The 13,275-nt window shown below is 45.6% G+C and overlaps 6 protein-coding genes across 6 annotated transcripts; 3 read left to right on the top strand and 3 right to left on the bottom strand.

Annotated features, from left to right (window-relative positions):
* Positions 1-446: 446 nt before the first annotated feature.
* MCYG_00948 (uncharacterized protein) lies at positions 447-933 on the top strand (the record flags this gene model as incomplete). Its single annotated transcript, XM_002850798.1, has 3 exons — positions 447-472; positions 511-550; positions 667-933. The coding sequence occupies 3 exons, from the start codon at positions 447-449 to the stop codon at positions 931-933; spliced, it is 333 nt and encodes a 110-aa protein (XP_002850844.1).
* Positions 934-2,123: 1,190 nt separating this feature from the next.
* On the bottom strand, positions 2,124-2,764 carry MCYG_00947 (uncharacterized protein; the record flags this gene model as incomplete). The annotated part of the gene is made up of 3 exons (XM_002850797.1): positions 2,124-2,267; positions 2,322-2,519; positions 2,582-2,764. 3 exons carry the CDS (start codon positions 2,762-2,764, stop codon positions 2,124-2,126), a joined length of 525 nt encoding a protein of 174 aa, XP_002850843.1.
* Positions 2,765-3,225: 461 nt separating this feature from the next.
* On the top strand, positions 3,226-4,824 carry MCYG_00946 (conserved hypothetical protein; the record flags this gene model as incomplete). Its single annotated transcript, XM_002850796.1, has 3 exons — positions 3,226-3,597; positions 3,708-4,524; positions 4,661-4,824. 3 exons carry the CDS (start codon positions 3,226-3,228, stop codon positions 4,822-4,824), a joined length of 1,353 nt encoding a protein of 450 aa, XP_002850842.1.
* A 283-nt stretch (positions 4,825-5,107) lies between these two features.
* MCYG_00945 (uncharacterized protein) lies at positions 5,108-5,583 on the top strand (the record flags this gene model as incomplete). Its single annotated transcript, XM_002850795.1, has 3 exons — positions 5,108-5,231; positions 5,283-5,307; positions 5,433-5,583. 3 exons carry the CDS (start codon positions 5,108-5,110, stop codon positions 5,581-5,583), a joined length of 300 nt encoding a protein of 99 aa, XP_002850841.1.
* Positions 5,584-7,256: 1,673 nt separating this feature from the next.
* On the bottom strand, positions 7,257-7,605 carry MCYG_00944 (uncharacterized protein; the record flags this gene model as incomplete). The annotated part of the gene is made up of 2 exons (XM_002850794.1): positions 7,257-7,492; positions 7,536-7,605. 2 exons carry the CDS (start codon positions 7,603-7,605, stop codon positions 7,257-7,259), a joined length of 306 nt encoding a protein of 101 aa, XP_002850840.1.
* A 1,424-nt stretch (positions 7,606-9,029) lies between these two features.
* MCYG_00943 (GPI anchored serine-rich protein) lies at positions 9,030-10,265 on the bottom strand (the record flags this gene model as incomplete). Its single annotated transcript, XM_002850793.1, has 2 exons — positions 9,030-9,531; positions 9,592-10,265. The coding sequence occupies 2 exons, from the start codon at positions 10,263-10,265 to the stop codon at positions 9,429-9,431; spliced, it is 777 nt and encodes a 258-aa protein (XP_002850839.1).
* Positions 10,266-13,275: the final 3,010 nt, after the last annotated feature.

Raw genomic sequence — 13,275 nt, 5'->3', positions numbered from 1 at the left:
GTCATAGTATAAACCCGTTGCCCTAGTGAATTTGTTAACTTGGTTTTGCCTAATTATGAAGTTGTAATACCTCTTTATAAAGGCCCAAACTCTCTATTAATGGCCTCCATTTCTCGAACCGGCTTTCATCTACCCACCGTGATGCGTTCCCTTTTACTTGACTTATTTTTGCTGTTTCGAACCATTTTCTCAATGCCAGCAAGTGCTTTGTGGCGTCATCATTTAGACACAAAGCCATATTCTAGAACCCGCGCTAAAACTGCAAAAAATAATAATGAGTTAATCTGACATCCATGTAATGAACGATTAATTGAAGAATTTTAGAGAAAAAAAAAATACATGGATATTCCAAAAGTGAGGACGTTGTCATAAATTAAACAAAAACGAGTGTAAAGGAATGAAGGGCCACTATTGGCGGTGAAGGGTGGCAGAATTAACTAGCTTGGATGCCTAACAGTTGGGGTCATATGACGTATGTATGTATATACATAGTATGTACACTGCTCTTAGCACCACCAAGTCAACCAAGGACCCAGAGCTCATGCTGCTGGTAAGCTTAGATAATATTTCTTTGAGCACGCGAAATCGGCCCACCTAACAGCTGCGTACCTGCGTTACATCGAGGTCGCTACCAACGCTAGTGACTTGAATATATAGGGAGCTTAGGCTAAATACAAGCGGCTTGCAGCGCAGAACAAGTTAGATGGAACCCTCAATCAACGCATTGGATCGCGCAGTGAAGTCAGAAAGAAGTTTCTTGAGCCTCCAAATTGCGACCTTGCTCGGGTTCAGAAGAACATTGACGAGTTATACAATCACAAAGAGCCTACAGGCCTGTCTCTGGAACTTTTTGGTTTGGGCGATAACCTAAAACGTGGAGCGTATCAAAGCGGCCAGAACCCAAAGATACTACGACCGTTAATGTTTTATTGAAGAGCAGTCGCTACTACAAAGGGTGTATAAGACGATACCAAGAATTTATTTTCCAAGGCCGAATGTACATGGGATATCAACCATTTCTATGCCGTATACGATGGGCTAGATTATTTACGGAAGATAATCAAGACGCAAATTGAGTTGTTAGAGGGTTGTCTTCAGTATATCTACCAAGATCCCTCTGAAACTTCTAGGCTGTTCGATGGTGAATACACTCCACTCCTAGGGACCAACTTGTCGATATGCGAATGATCTTCTTAAGACGGATCTTCTATATACCGACTCAGGCTCACCATACGAAAAGGGAGAAGAGAAGGTAGTCGGCTCACCCCTTTGCGCCTCCACGCTCATTAAATCTGAGGACGAGTCTAACAGTTCGCTATGCCCAAAGGGATGCCTGAAAGCCTGCTATTAAGGGCCAGCTTCCCCCCATATGTATTTCTATCATTGGTTGCCTTAAATGCTCCTGTTTAGATTTTAGCTTTAGTCAATCGTTTACCTTGCATTTAGTTAAAGTTTCTCAGCATTCAACAACCGTCCTTCTACCACCAGAGGAGCAGCAAGTTCCATATGTGATATAATATTCCATTTCTCATCAATAAATACATTGCTCTGAGAGGATAGTTAAAGAGAGTATATGTAGGCCTCGGTGTAAGTCTTGTCGGAAGAAAAGAGGAGTTAAAACATATCTATTTGAATTATTACCTACTTAAAGCTTAAGCTAAGAGTCTGTACTATGTAGTTAAGTATATATAATCGCGGGAAATATCTATTATATATGCCCCAACAAATCGAATACTCCTTGTTTGAGGAGATTGGCATAGGATAGGTCTGTTTCTGGCGAACCGCGGATGTAGTAGACTCTAAACTGACGTGGCATTGTAGTGATCTGGCAGATACAACATAGGTAAAAGAGTAACAACAGAAGGTATATATTGCTCATAAACGTGCTAGGCAGAGTAATAGGAGAGAAGGTCTTTATATACCTTTGTTGGGTCATAATGTATTCAGGACAGCTATCCTTTTCTCGAGGTGTGGTGGGATGTAATATTATGCAGAGCTTGAGTTGACCACCGTGATAAGTTGTTGAATCATGTCATCCATTCTGCTCCGACTCGCACACATTACCAATGGCTCCCATTAGACATTTGGCCTTCTTGTCCCTTGTGGCCCAACATAAGTTGATGTTATCGCTGCTCCATCTGGTCGCCAAGGTGTAGGTAGAGCTCAGAGAGCCATCGTTTCCTAACAGCCGCCGATATAGGCGTCAAAGTCTTCATTACAGCATTCTCGTTACCAAACACGCACTCCTTCTGATCATGGAACACTAGCTTCGCTACCATTAGCCGATATCAATATCCGGTTCATCCCGTACGGATTCTCACGGCGTCAAACACATAAATGCAGTTCAAAGGAGGAGTCAAGGCGTCGCTATTGGTGATCTCAGTAATGGACCCTGGTTGTAGTATTGCATTCGATCGTTTAAGCCGTGGCGTGCCAGAAATAATAACGATTTCTGCAGAACCAGACGGGTTTATGACCCTGAATTCGCCTTGGTCTCTCCACGCGGTATATTTAAATCCCTAATACTCTTAATATATTTTATATAATTTGCCTGTTCTTATACTACGTGGAGAGCATTTACCTTTTCGTAGATCCCTTCGAAAAGGTCATTCACATTCTTGTGAAGGTCAGGATCCCTGCAGACGTAGCGATATTTAGATTCCTTTGAGCATTCGAATCTCGCGTTACTAAACCATTCTAGAAAACATAGGCGTTTCTTCTCGTCAATTTGGGTGATTTTATGTGGCGCCTTGGGGTCTGCCATGTCCAGAAACCTTTCAAACTGAACCTCGTATCAATAAAGGTGAGATAAAATCGCCCTCTAAAAAAATGGGTGGTAAATGAAGTGAGAAACTGAAGGACAAAATATCTCTCTGATAACAAGGCCCCTCACCCCCATCCTGGAGGGGCTGACCCCATCATCAGAGTAAAACGCCAAGACCATGAACTAAACTAACTTTAGGTCACGTTACTCTGATGACTGATGAAACGTGGAACCTGACTCGGGATACATAAAAATGGATGCTTAAGTTCTTGGCATTGGTTACATATTTTGTCACTGGGGTTAATCGATGAGGCCTCCGTTCAGGCTGAAAGAATGAGTAACGTGAAACAGACATCATCCTTAAGGTCGAAGCTACGCGTCTAATCAATCACTTGGATATATGACGACCGTTCGCTCACTTTCGTGTTTCCGAGTCGAGATACCTACAGTATATGTGCCATATGACTTTCCCGGTCTCCCTGGAACCATCTCACAAACGACGGAAGCCTGACTATCTCGACCGACCACGACCTCCATTAGGAAAAAAGTTGAAGCTCGGCCAGCCCACTTCGACATATTGGGATAATCTGTCGAAGATTTGGTTAACAAGAGACGCTCTTAAGGAGTTGGATCGACGAAATAGGGCTTCTGGCAGTGTACCAGAGCCGCTATCCTTCCCCTGCCAGCCGTTCACTCGACAGCTACAGGCGAGACTTAGGTGTTATTACCAGACACTTGCCCCCGATCCCTTAATCAACTGCAAGCCCGAGAGTATAAGTAAGATTAAAAGACTCTCTAGGCAAGGTGGGCCTGACCTATCCGACCTTAGGAATGTATGTAGTTCTTGTGATATAGAACCCCCCTCCCCCGCGAAAAGGGAAGCCAAAAAACAACATCCTTTTCTCACACTCATACTAGTACTCATATTGACGCCTAAACTTAGTTCCCAGATCCCCAGATCCCTTATCATCAATCAATGAGCGCCAATAGTTTGGGCCGCCGGAAGCGTCGTGCGAGGACTCCTCCTGATAATAATAACAAGACCACGAAGACAACGAGCACTACCGCCTATAACCGTAACTTTGAACAGAAGTTGATTGATTATGGTATTTATCCACCTGGATATACGTACCCCAATGGTCAGAAGCCAGCAAAGCCGAATAACTGGCTAGAGCTCAGCGAACAACTAGCGCAATCCCGAGCTTCTCCATCCCTATTTTCGGAGCGCGAATTTGAAGAGTTTGTAGAGGCAGACTTAAATGCATCTAAGGAGAAACCTGTTGTACGCTTGGCTATCCCAAGTATTGAAGGCCGCGTCGGTGATGTTAGGTGTATGGGAGGGGATTGCCCATTTGGGAACCTTGCTCCCTTAACAGATGGTACACTAGCAAACGCAAAACCAGATCATTTCTTTGGTGCTCGTCCTGAGCAGCTTAATGCTAATATCCGCGATACGCTTAGTGGCTATATTCTACCATCAACACAGGGTAGCCTTCCTATCGCTCCAAACTTCTTTCTTGAGGCTAAAGGCCCCGATGGGTCGCCTGCAGTTGCTACACGGCAAGCTTGTTATAATGGTGCGCTAGGGGCACGGGGAATACATAAACTTCAATCGTATAAGCAGGAGCCTATCTATGACGATAATGCTTATACAATAACATCAACCTATCTTGCTGGCACCCTTAAACTCTACGCAACGCATGTAATTGCTCCACGGGAACATAATGGCCGTCCTAAATACATTATGACTCAACTCAAAGGTTGGTTAATGACTAGTGATTTAGAAACATTTCGGAAGGGAGCAACTGCATATCGAAATGCAAGAGATTGGGCGAAAGAACAGAGGGATAAGTTTATAAGAGCTGCAAATGAGAAAAACACAACCTCAGCCTGAAGCTCCCTCATCTGAACATGAGGTGGCTTCTGAGCCAACTGCCACCCTGGAAGACTCCGATACATCAGCCACGTCTGATGGAGCCGGGTTCCACGGTGCTACGTGGGGCTTTGCACACCTACATGACAACGAGGAACATCCTCCAGCTTCGAACAAGATACAATAATGTGTAGGCTTCCTAGCCTGCCAAAGGGCATGGCTCGAGAATTATATAAGAGGAGATGCGTTGATCTAGCGTCAAGCTTTCTTAGTTCCTGTATGGGCTTCTGCAGAAAGCTTGAAGCTAAATATTGATACAAAAGGTTGGACGACCTTGGCCATCTTTATACCCCTACGAGAAATATAGCTCGATCGTCAGCAGGTAACTGAATGGCATCGAACCTCTTGACAAGACCATCCATGTTGTGTATGGATGTGTTATTCAGCTGAGTTTGTTCGGTGACAGAACCATGGTTCCTAGACCCCTGAACAGAAGCCACCATCCTGTTATTAATGATTGCCGCGGATTGTTTGTGTATTGGCGTGCTGCTCTGTTGGGGTTGTTCGGCGACAGGTCCATAGCTTCCAAACTGCGTGCGTATTAACAAGCGGCTCTGCACTTCCGCCTCGAACTGACCCGCCTAGAGTTGCTATGTTGCTATTCTCGTGGGTAACCCTTTTTGTAATAACTTATTATTGAATTGACTTATAGTCTGACGAAGAGAGTGTAAAAGCTCGGGGTTAGGATCAGAGTTGGTACTAAGTATGTTGACGGAAACTTCAGCGATTATATAGGAAAATCGATCAAAAAGCTGTAGTCCAAGATTCCTTTAGTGGATATAGTAGTGTTATGTTGATTATATTCAATAATCTCAGTATTCAGGTCATCGAACTGTTGCCAGCCTTGATCGACGTTATCTGCACCAGGGCTGAATATATTACCTAGGATACCAGGGACCTGGCCCTATAGTGGGTGCCGCTCTGGTCGGCATGGGGCAATTGTGACCGACATAGTTAGATTGCTTTATTAGAATTCTCATATTGAAATATTTTCGTTTGTACTTATACAATTGTTGATGGGAAGAGACAGTATGAAGTGGGCCTGCATATCCAGTGGGAACTAAGTATGTGCGCAGAATAGCCCAACATTCTATATTTGAACATAGGGCACCACTCACACTGGCTGACATCCAATCTCGCTGATTTGACATTCGGCCCTTCAGTACACTAACAATTTAGCTAGTTGTTGTTTATATATATATATCATACTCCAAAGTTAGTGTTTAATATCTTTATATAGGCAAATTGAGGTTATATTACGATCACGTCTGTTAAATAATTGGAAACAGTATTTACTCATTGTGAAGTCTATATACTATATATTCATGAATCATGTTAACTACCGAATAGAAGCTATATCAAGTTATATAAAGCCATTTGGTCCCTTTAGTATTTGACATAAATCAATCAACAATATGTATTTAATACAAACTTCGGGTCCGTGAAGCCTCGTTTGGGGTTGGAGTCCCCGGATGATCTTCGTCTTCTGGATATTGCTCTATCGAATTTAGCACCGTATGGAGCGGTTTAAATGGCGCGGTTAACCCTAGAGTAGAGTTACTGGGATTAGATCCTTGATGTAATTGAGTTCTCCTCAGAGAACTCTGTTGCCCTTGAACCTACCGCGGAAGTGGTGCGGGAGTTTGAGGCTGAGAACTCTGTGCGGGTGCCCTCCCTCGATCTGTAGCTGTTTCCTAGGGTGTATAAGGGATTGAGCTCGAAATGGACCTATTAAATTCCTGGATTCTCTAGCTTGGAGCATTTTCATCTGGTTAACGGCATTTTCTTGCCTCTAGAAGCTAGTTAGTATCATTTGGTCAATAGTACTATTCTTAATATGAAAGAGTAAATAGATCTGGCTCGATGTGTATACCAAAGGTTGGACTGGATCCATCTTATTGTCTCATTATAATGCCATATATTCGTAACTAGAACGATATTTCGATCGAATTCAACATTTCCACAGGCTCTAATAACGCAGTTTCAACCCCATTAAAGGAGTACATAACGAAGGCAAGTGTGTCTAAATATGTCAGAACTTTTGTCAGGTTTGATCGCGTGTGCCTCTGGATGACTACCCGAGTTGTGGAAGCCTAGGTTTCCTCGATCCTGAAAGTTTGGGTTGCCTTGATCCTCGGCGGAATGTTCTATATCCTCAGGTATAGTTAAGTCAAAACATTGTGAGAAATGACCCATATTAAAAAGAAAGCTGTCCGTAGGAACTGGTTGGCTGGGCTATACTGTCCTCTATAGAGTTGATCAATCGATATATCAACGTCTTGTTCGGCTGGGGTCCAAGGTAAGACTTCATGGTAAGGGCTAGAATTTTCTCCTTCATCGTTTGAAGCAACAGACCCAGGAATCGCTATCTCTTCCAAGGGCTCCGTCGCGCCTTGTGTGGGCTCTAGTCTTGTTGATTGGAGGTCAATGAACTCTACAGTTCGGTTTAAGGCCTCGCTGCTTTGATATGTATTCAATGGGCGAAGAATCGGAGGCGTATTTAGCATAGAATTTTGAGTGCTACGCTAAGAGTCAGGTGTAGAATGGGTTCTGAATGACTCATGGCCTGCTGATGGGGAGTATCTCCTTGAGCATCGTGGGTTCCGGCTGGCGAAGGGCCTCTAATATGGGGGTATCACGTTGCGTGCTGGGGGTTCTGGGTGGATGGGGAGTACCGGTTTGGGTGATACTTATAGTTGGTGTTTGCCGGTGTTGAGTCGAATTTTCGAAGATTTCGACCAGGGCAGATTCTAAGGCAGAGGAAGATGCGGCGGTCTCGGCGGTAGACCTAATAACTGAAGTTTCACGCGATTTAAAACCTGACCCCGATTCAGTTACGTGTAGCATATGACTTGTCAAAATGATTCTTCCAAGGAGAGGTCCAGGTAGGCGATGGATGTGTAGGCATCGTGACTATAACCTTGTATGCATAAAAATGAAGACCAAAAAGTACGGAGTTCTCCAACTACCTAGGTGGTTATCGTCTGATATTTAACTAAAGAAATGGTCGATAGGAATTAAAATCGATAGTTCGTCATTTCTGCCTTTTCTTTTACTGGAGAGAAGCGTTGACTAGATAAAGAACCAACAGCCCCTTCGCACGACTGTCCAGATCTAGTAAGAGAATATGGCCGCTTTACTATCAAGCGATCACATGAACTCTCATAGTTTGTATTCTGTACATTCCTGGTGTTTCATGAGAATGCAGCTACTACTAGGGGAGCCCCGGGAGGAAGCTGATGGTTCTTTACGGAGTACAAGCAGTGCCACTCTAGAACGGATGTACTTGATACTACTCCGTACATCTTGTATAGACAATATATGTTGCCTATCGGACATTAATCAGTCTTGATCCTGCGATGTTAGATATAAAGAAGCTTGTCTCGCCAACAAGGCCTGATCGTGGCTGATTTGCATGACTCGCTGCACTACTCTGGACTCTGCATACATAATATGTACTTCCTCGCCTTCACCCGGGATGTCATGCACCTTGACATAACCAGACATGCCACTCCTTGTCCTGCGCGCATTATTCAAACCAAGAAAAGCAACAAGGTGTTCCGTACTATATATATGCACGCATACGAGGCCCAGCGAGTGCGTCTTGTCACTGTTGGTTGCTGACAAGGACAAGACAGACATGACGGCATAATCACAGTAACTGCACTGCGCTAATTAATGCCTGGCGGGTAGGGTTGTATCAGGAAATCTCCGTCATGAAAGGCATGGTTGGGGTAATTTCAACGCTGGCCCGCCTTTTCAGTCTCTCATTACGGGAGCCTTGTCGATAGGCCTGAAACACGCCGTCCTGCCAGATAGAGTTGTCCGCGATGGTGTTAAGGTTGGTCCTAATATCGGTTTTTAAATGAACGGTGCATCATAATCTGTGATTGCAGTTGAGTGGTCGTGGAGTCGATAATAGAAGGCCAAAAAGCCGATGTGCGTCCGTTGGACATTTGCCTGGTTTGTTATGAAGAAGATCTAGGATGATGATGATGACGAAGCTGTGAACAAAACCTGGGGACCTGGCGGTTAAGAAGAATACGGGGAGGGACCATGGGAGCCTTAGGCAGGCCCGGCAGGGATGATGGCATCGGCAAGGCACGGCAAACTTGATATCAAATATCCTGAGATGAAGATCTTGCTCCTAAGCGCCTTCCAGGATGAAGAATAAGAAAGAAACAATTAAGGATAAAAAAAGAAGCCTGATGTAGAATGTTTCGGCCGGCTCGGGTAGACTGAGCCCTATCATGATAGGGACAGGGAAATAAAAAGGGCCCTGGCTAACCCCTCTTACCTCCAAGTAGACGCAGTAAATTACAAGGACGAGGTGTGTAAAACTGCAAGAGAATTAGAACAGCTCCAACTAATTAAAAGAATTACTATGAAGGTATATGTATGGCAAAAGGTAGTAAGCTGAAAGAGTTCAAAAGTTTCAAAGTCCATAAATTAACCACGTTTCAAGAGGGAAATATAAAGAGGGAATAAAAAAAAGAAAAACCAAAGCACACAAATCTCCCCGTGAACCCCAAATGCCGCGTCCCGATCGAAATATTCGAAGTTCTTGTCTAGAGTGGTTCTATTTTGCCATGCACACTATGTCCAAGAAAGGAACAAAAAAGGAAGAGAAATAAGAAATTAATACCCCATAGCTATTTGGTCTCGCCGGAACCGAACGACAGATTGAGGACGGAAGAAGTGAGCTAGTGGGAGTCATTAAAGAAGAGAAATTTATGCTAGGATGATGGCGGCGGCGGCGGCAAGGCCAGCAACGGCGTAGGAGCCGGAGAAGGTGCTGGCGGCACCAGTGTAGGTTGGGAGAGCGGTGGTTGGGCTGCTGTCCGTTAGATTTATGCAAGAAAACATAGAATTATAGAAAGGGGTTTAAACTTACAAGACACCGGTTCCAGTTGGCATGACACCAGTGCCGGATGGGATGCCGGGAGCACCGGTTCCGGGAACACCACCGGTTGGAACAGCAGTTGGGGTTGGCTGCAGGGTGATGACAGAGGTCATGACAGTTGGGATGCAGGTGGTATAGGTTACGACGGAGGTGCTTGGGAGTGGCTGGCTTGGCTGGCTTGGGATGTTGGTTGGGTATGGTGGGAGGACAGTTGGGATACCACCGCTTGGGTTGGATGGGATACCAGTGCCAGTGCCAGATGGAACTGGGATGGGGAGGTTGCCAGTACCGCTGGGAGCGGATGGCTGCTCGGTTGGCAGAGCAGTCTCGGATGTTGGGACGCCAGTAGCCTCAGTTGGAACTGGGACAACGCTGGTCTCGACGCGGGTGGAAGATGCAGGGCAGTTGGAAACCTCTGGTGGGCAATCGGTCACAGTGACGTACTCGGTAGAGTAAGTGGTGGTTGGAACTGGAGCGGGCTCGCCAGGGGCGGTGGTAGGAACGGGAGCACCAGTCTGAGTTCCGGGGCAGTTGGTGACTTCGGGGCCGCAGGAGGTGATGGTGACCTCCTTGGTGCTGTAGACGACGGACTCGTAGCCCTGACCTTCATAGCCCTTGTTTTCGTAGCCCTGAGCTTCGTAGCCACCTTGCTCATAGCCCTGCATGGCAACGGCGGCACCGGCGAAGAGAGCGACGGAAGCAATAGAGAAACGCATCTTGATGTATGTGAAAATAGAACTTCTAGAGTCTTAATTCGAAAAGAGTCGTTAAAAGAATAAAAAGAGATATTGGGAAATTCGTGTGTTTGGTTTTTAAAGAGTGACTGGGTGGTTAAAAGAGTGTGGGATGACCGAAGTCTTTGTGATAGATTTGATGATGGATGGAAGAAAGGGAAGAAAGAAGAGAAAGGTCAAAAAAAGGGCCACACGGTGGAACATGGGCCCTTTTTGTACTTTCTTGTGGAATGGGAGATTGCCCTTGCATACTCCTCCTCTCTTCCCGCCCCCCTTGGCCTGCTCCTTTTTTTATTTTTTTGATATCCACGCAGACGTGGGTCGAAGAGCGAAAGGGGGCCCTTTCTCCAGCGGCATGTTATCAGCGGTGGAGTAAGCCTTCATCAACCACCCCCCGGCCGTGTTTTGTTCCTGGCATGTCCATCCTTTTTTCATTCTCTGCCGTCCCAGATGTCCAATTGGCTACATACCCTCCCCTAGTACTGATGGGGTGTACCTAGCCACGCCTGGGGCCCTGAGCCCAGCGCCATCGTCACCCACTAGGACGAGGACACCTGGACTGGTTGAAATTGAATAGTATACATAGTACATACAGCAGTGAATGTGTGCGCTGGTCGCCTGGAGCGGCTGATCTTGTTGTTTCCCTCCCCCTACTATGTAACCAGTTGCTCTCTGGCCATCTCTGGCCATGTGTCTGTCCGTGTTCCTGTAGGCTTGTATTTCCCTCCATGACAAGACCAAGAGCAAAGTCGCCTCCTGTTGATCTGCGCCACTTCTGCCAATCGGTGGGTGTTCCTGGTTCCTGCAGGTACTGTCCATCCAGTCCTCTAACCAGTCGGAGATGAAGGCCGCCATCCTGATAATTTACGCCTTCCTTCCTCCAGGCGTTTCTCTCTCTGTGTTCGGTTTTCTCTCATTCCTATCCCCTTCATCCTTATATCTATCGGATGGATATTAGAACCCATTGCCGTGGTGAGATTATTCATAGTGCATGGCAAGGACCGACGTCGTCCCCTGAGATGTCGCTATGTATATGAAGTTAGTAAGGAAGTACCGCCACATCGGGTTAGTATGGTTGCATACAACCTCCTTTCCATCTTCTCCTTTGTGCTACTATATAATAATAGCAAGACGTTATCACGCTTCCCATCCTATTTGAATCAGTGTCTCTGGTCGTGAATAGTTATGTTGATTTGTTGAACAGGGGGGGTGTGACCGCTCCAGCTTAACCGCCTTTTCCTCTTCCCTTCGACCGTTTGTGGCGTCTGTCCCTTGTCAGTGCGAGTGGGAAGACGCTTCTCGAACATGGTTGACTCTGTACTATGTATTATTATATTTTCACATTACTCCGTACATATACGACATATAACGCTCTGTGATATATACATCTGTACAGACATGCCCATGGCATCACAACTACTGGGCGGTCGACCTTGTTCTTGGATGTGTCCTGGCTACTGAATACAACAGCTATCGAAGCCTAACGCCTTAGCACTTGTTGATCAGTACAGTCGATGGCTTACTCCGCATTTCGATACTCGACCAGACTACCGAAGCCAGAGCCATAGCCACCATAGCATCGCAGGAGAAAAGAGAAAAAAAAACAAGATGACGGGCATGATACGGAGTACTTGTGCCTGAAGATCGTGCTTGACATCGACAGTAACAAACGAGGAACGAGGAGTCTTTGCTCGGGTCGCTCATACTATATAAATATAAGATTATATATGTTTATATGTATACTCCGTACTATCGGTGATGAAGTACACAAACCAACTGCTTCATAGTCTTGCCAACCTTCGATGTTGTGTCACCAAGTCTTTTCAACCGTCATTCAACCAGCAATAAGGAAATGCCAGGAAAAAGAAGCTTCCCTTTGGCTCTTGAACCAATCGAATTCAGTCATCTCGATGCCTGTCGATCGATGACGCGGCAGGCCAGGGAGGATAAGAGAAAAAAAAGAAACGAAACAAGTGGAAAGTCCGCCTTGCTCGGTCGAGTTGAAGCGGCCCCTAATTTCCGCCAGCTATAACACGCATTGGATAGATGAAATGCCCAGATCTCACTCCAGTTTTTATTTTACGGGTCTCCCAATCTGCTAGCGAAGGATATGGCCAAGTGGCGCCGTCACACTTGGCGTGTTCCACTGGCTGAACTGTCTCTGTCCCAAAAGGAGATTTTCTTCATGACAATAGTCAACAAAGGAGGATGAAGACATGCATCATTATGGAGGAGATATCAAGGGGGAAAGAGCCTGGCCCGACGCCACAGAGACGGTGTGTCTTCTTCAACGAACTACTACTTCTGGATAGAAGCTCGTGCTCGTTCTCGTGACAGCGTAAACTCCATGATAATATAAGAAACGACGTTCCTTGCCACCAAAAGAAGAATACCTAGGTAGGGGAATATCATGTTCACAGCAGCCTTCTTCTCCAACATTTACTACCAGCTTTCTGATCTTCTCCTACCTTGTTTAGATGCTGTAGCCGCCAGACTGGAGACAGCTCAGTTGCTGATGATGTCAACCAACGAGCGCTGATGATGTGTCCTTGTCTTCTGCATCGGGATTGACGATCATTTGTTTCGCGATGAGGGCGGAGCAGTTGGAGCGATTCAATTGTTTGATTTGTTTTGTGTGGTTTGCCTCGCTCTGGTACCTTCGATATGGATTACTCCATACGGTACCTTGGGATGTCAATGCAGTCATCGGTCTCCACATTATCTCCAGCATGTTCTCCGATACAAGGAAGACGCTGCACGCTCACATCTGATCATTTAAGTGAAGGAGTTTACTGTCTATGAAAGATTATGCAATGCCCTCTATTCCACCTCGACAAGGGTTGTATATTTTAACGTCGGAAAGTTGCATTTAGTAGAGAAGGTTTGACAAACTTGAGTCATTGATTTCTATCATAGGTTCTACCGACCCTATCTAGAACTT

Source organism: Microsporum canis, genomic scaffold, assembly GCF_000151145.1.
Source record: "Microsporum canis CBS 113480 supercont1.1 genomic scaffold, whole genome shotgun sequence".
Classification (NCBI taxonomy): domain Eukaryota; kingdom Fungi; phylum Ascomycota; class Eurotiomycetes; order Onygenales; family Arthrodermataceae; genus Microsporum; species Microsporum canis.
The sequence above is the reverse complement of the archived record's forward strand: the minus strand, read 5'-3'. Positions and strand labels throughout refer to the sequence as shown.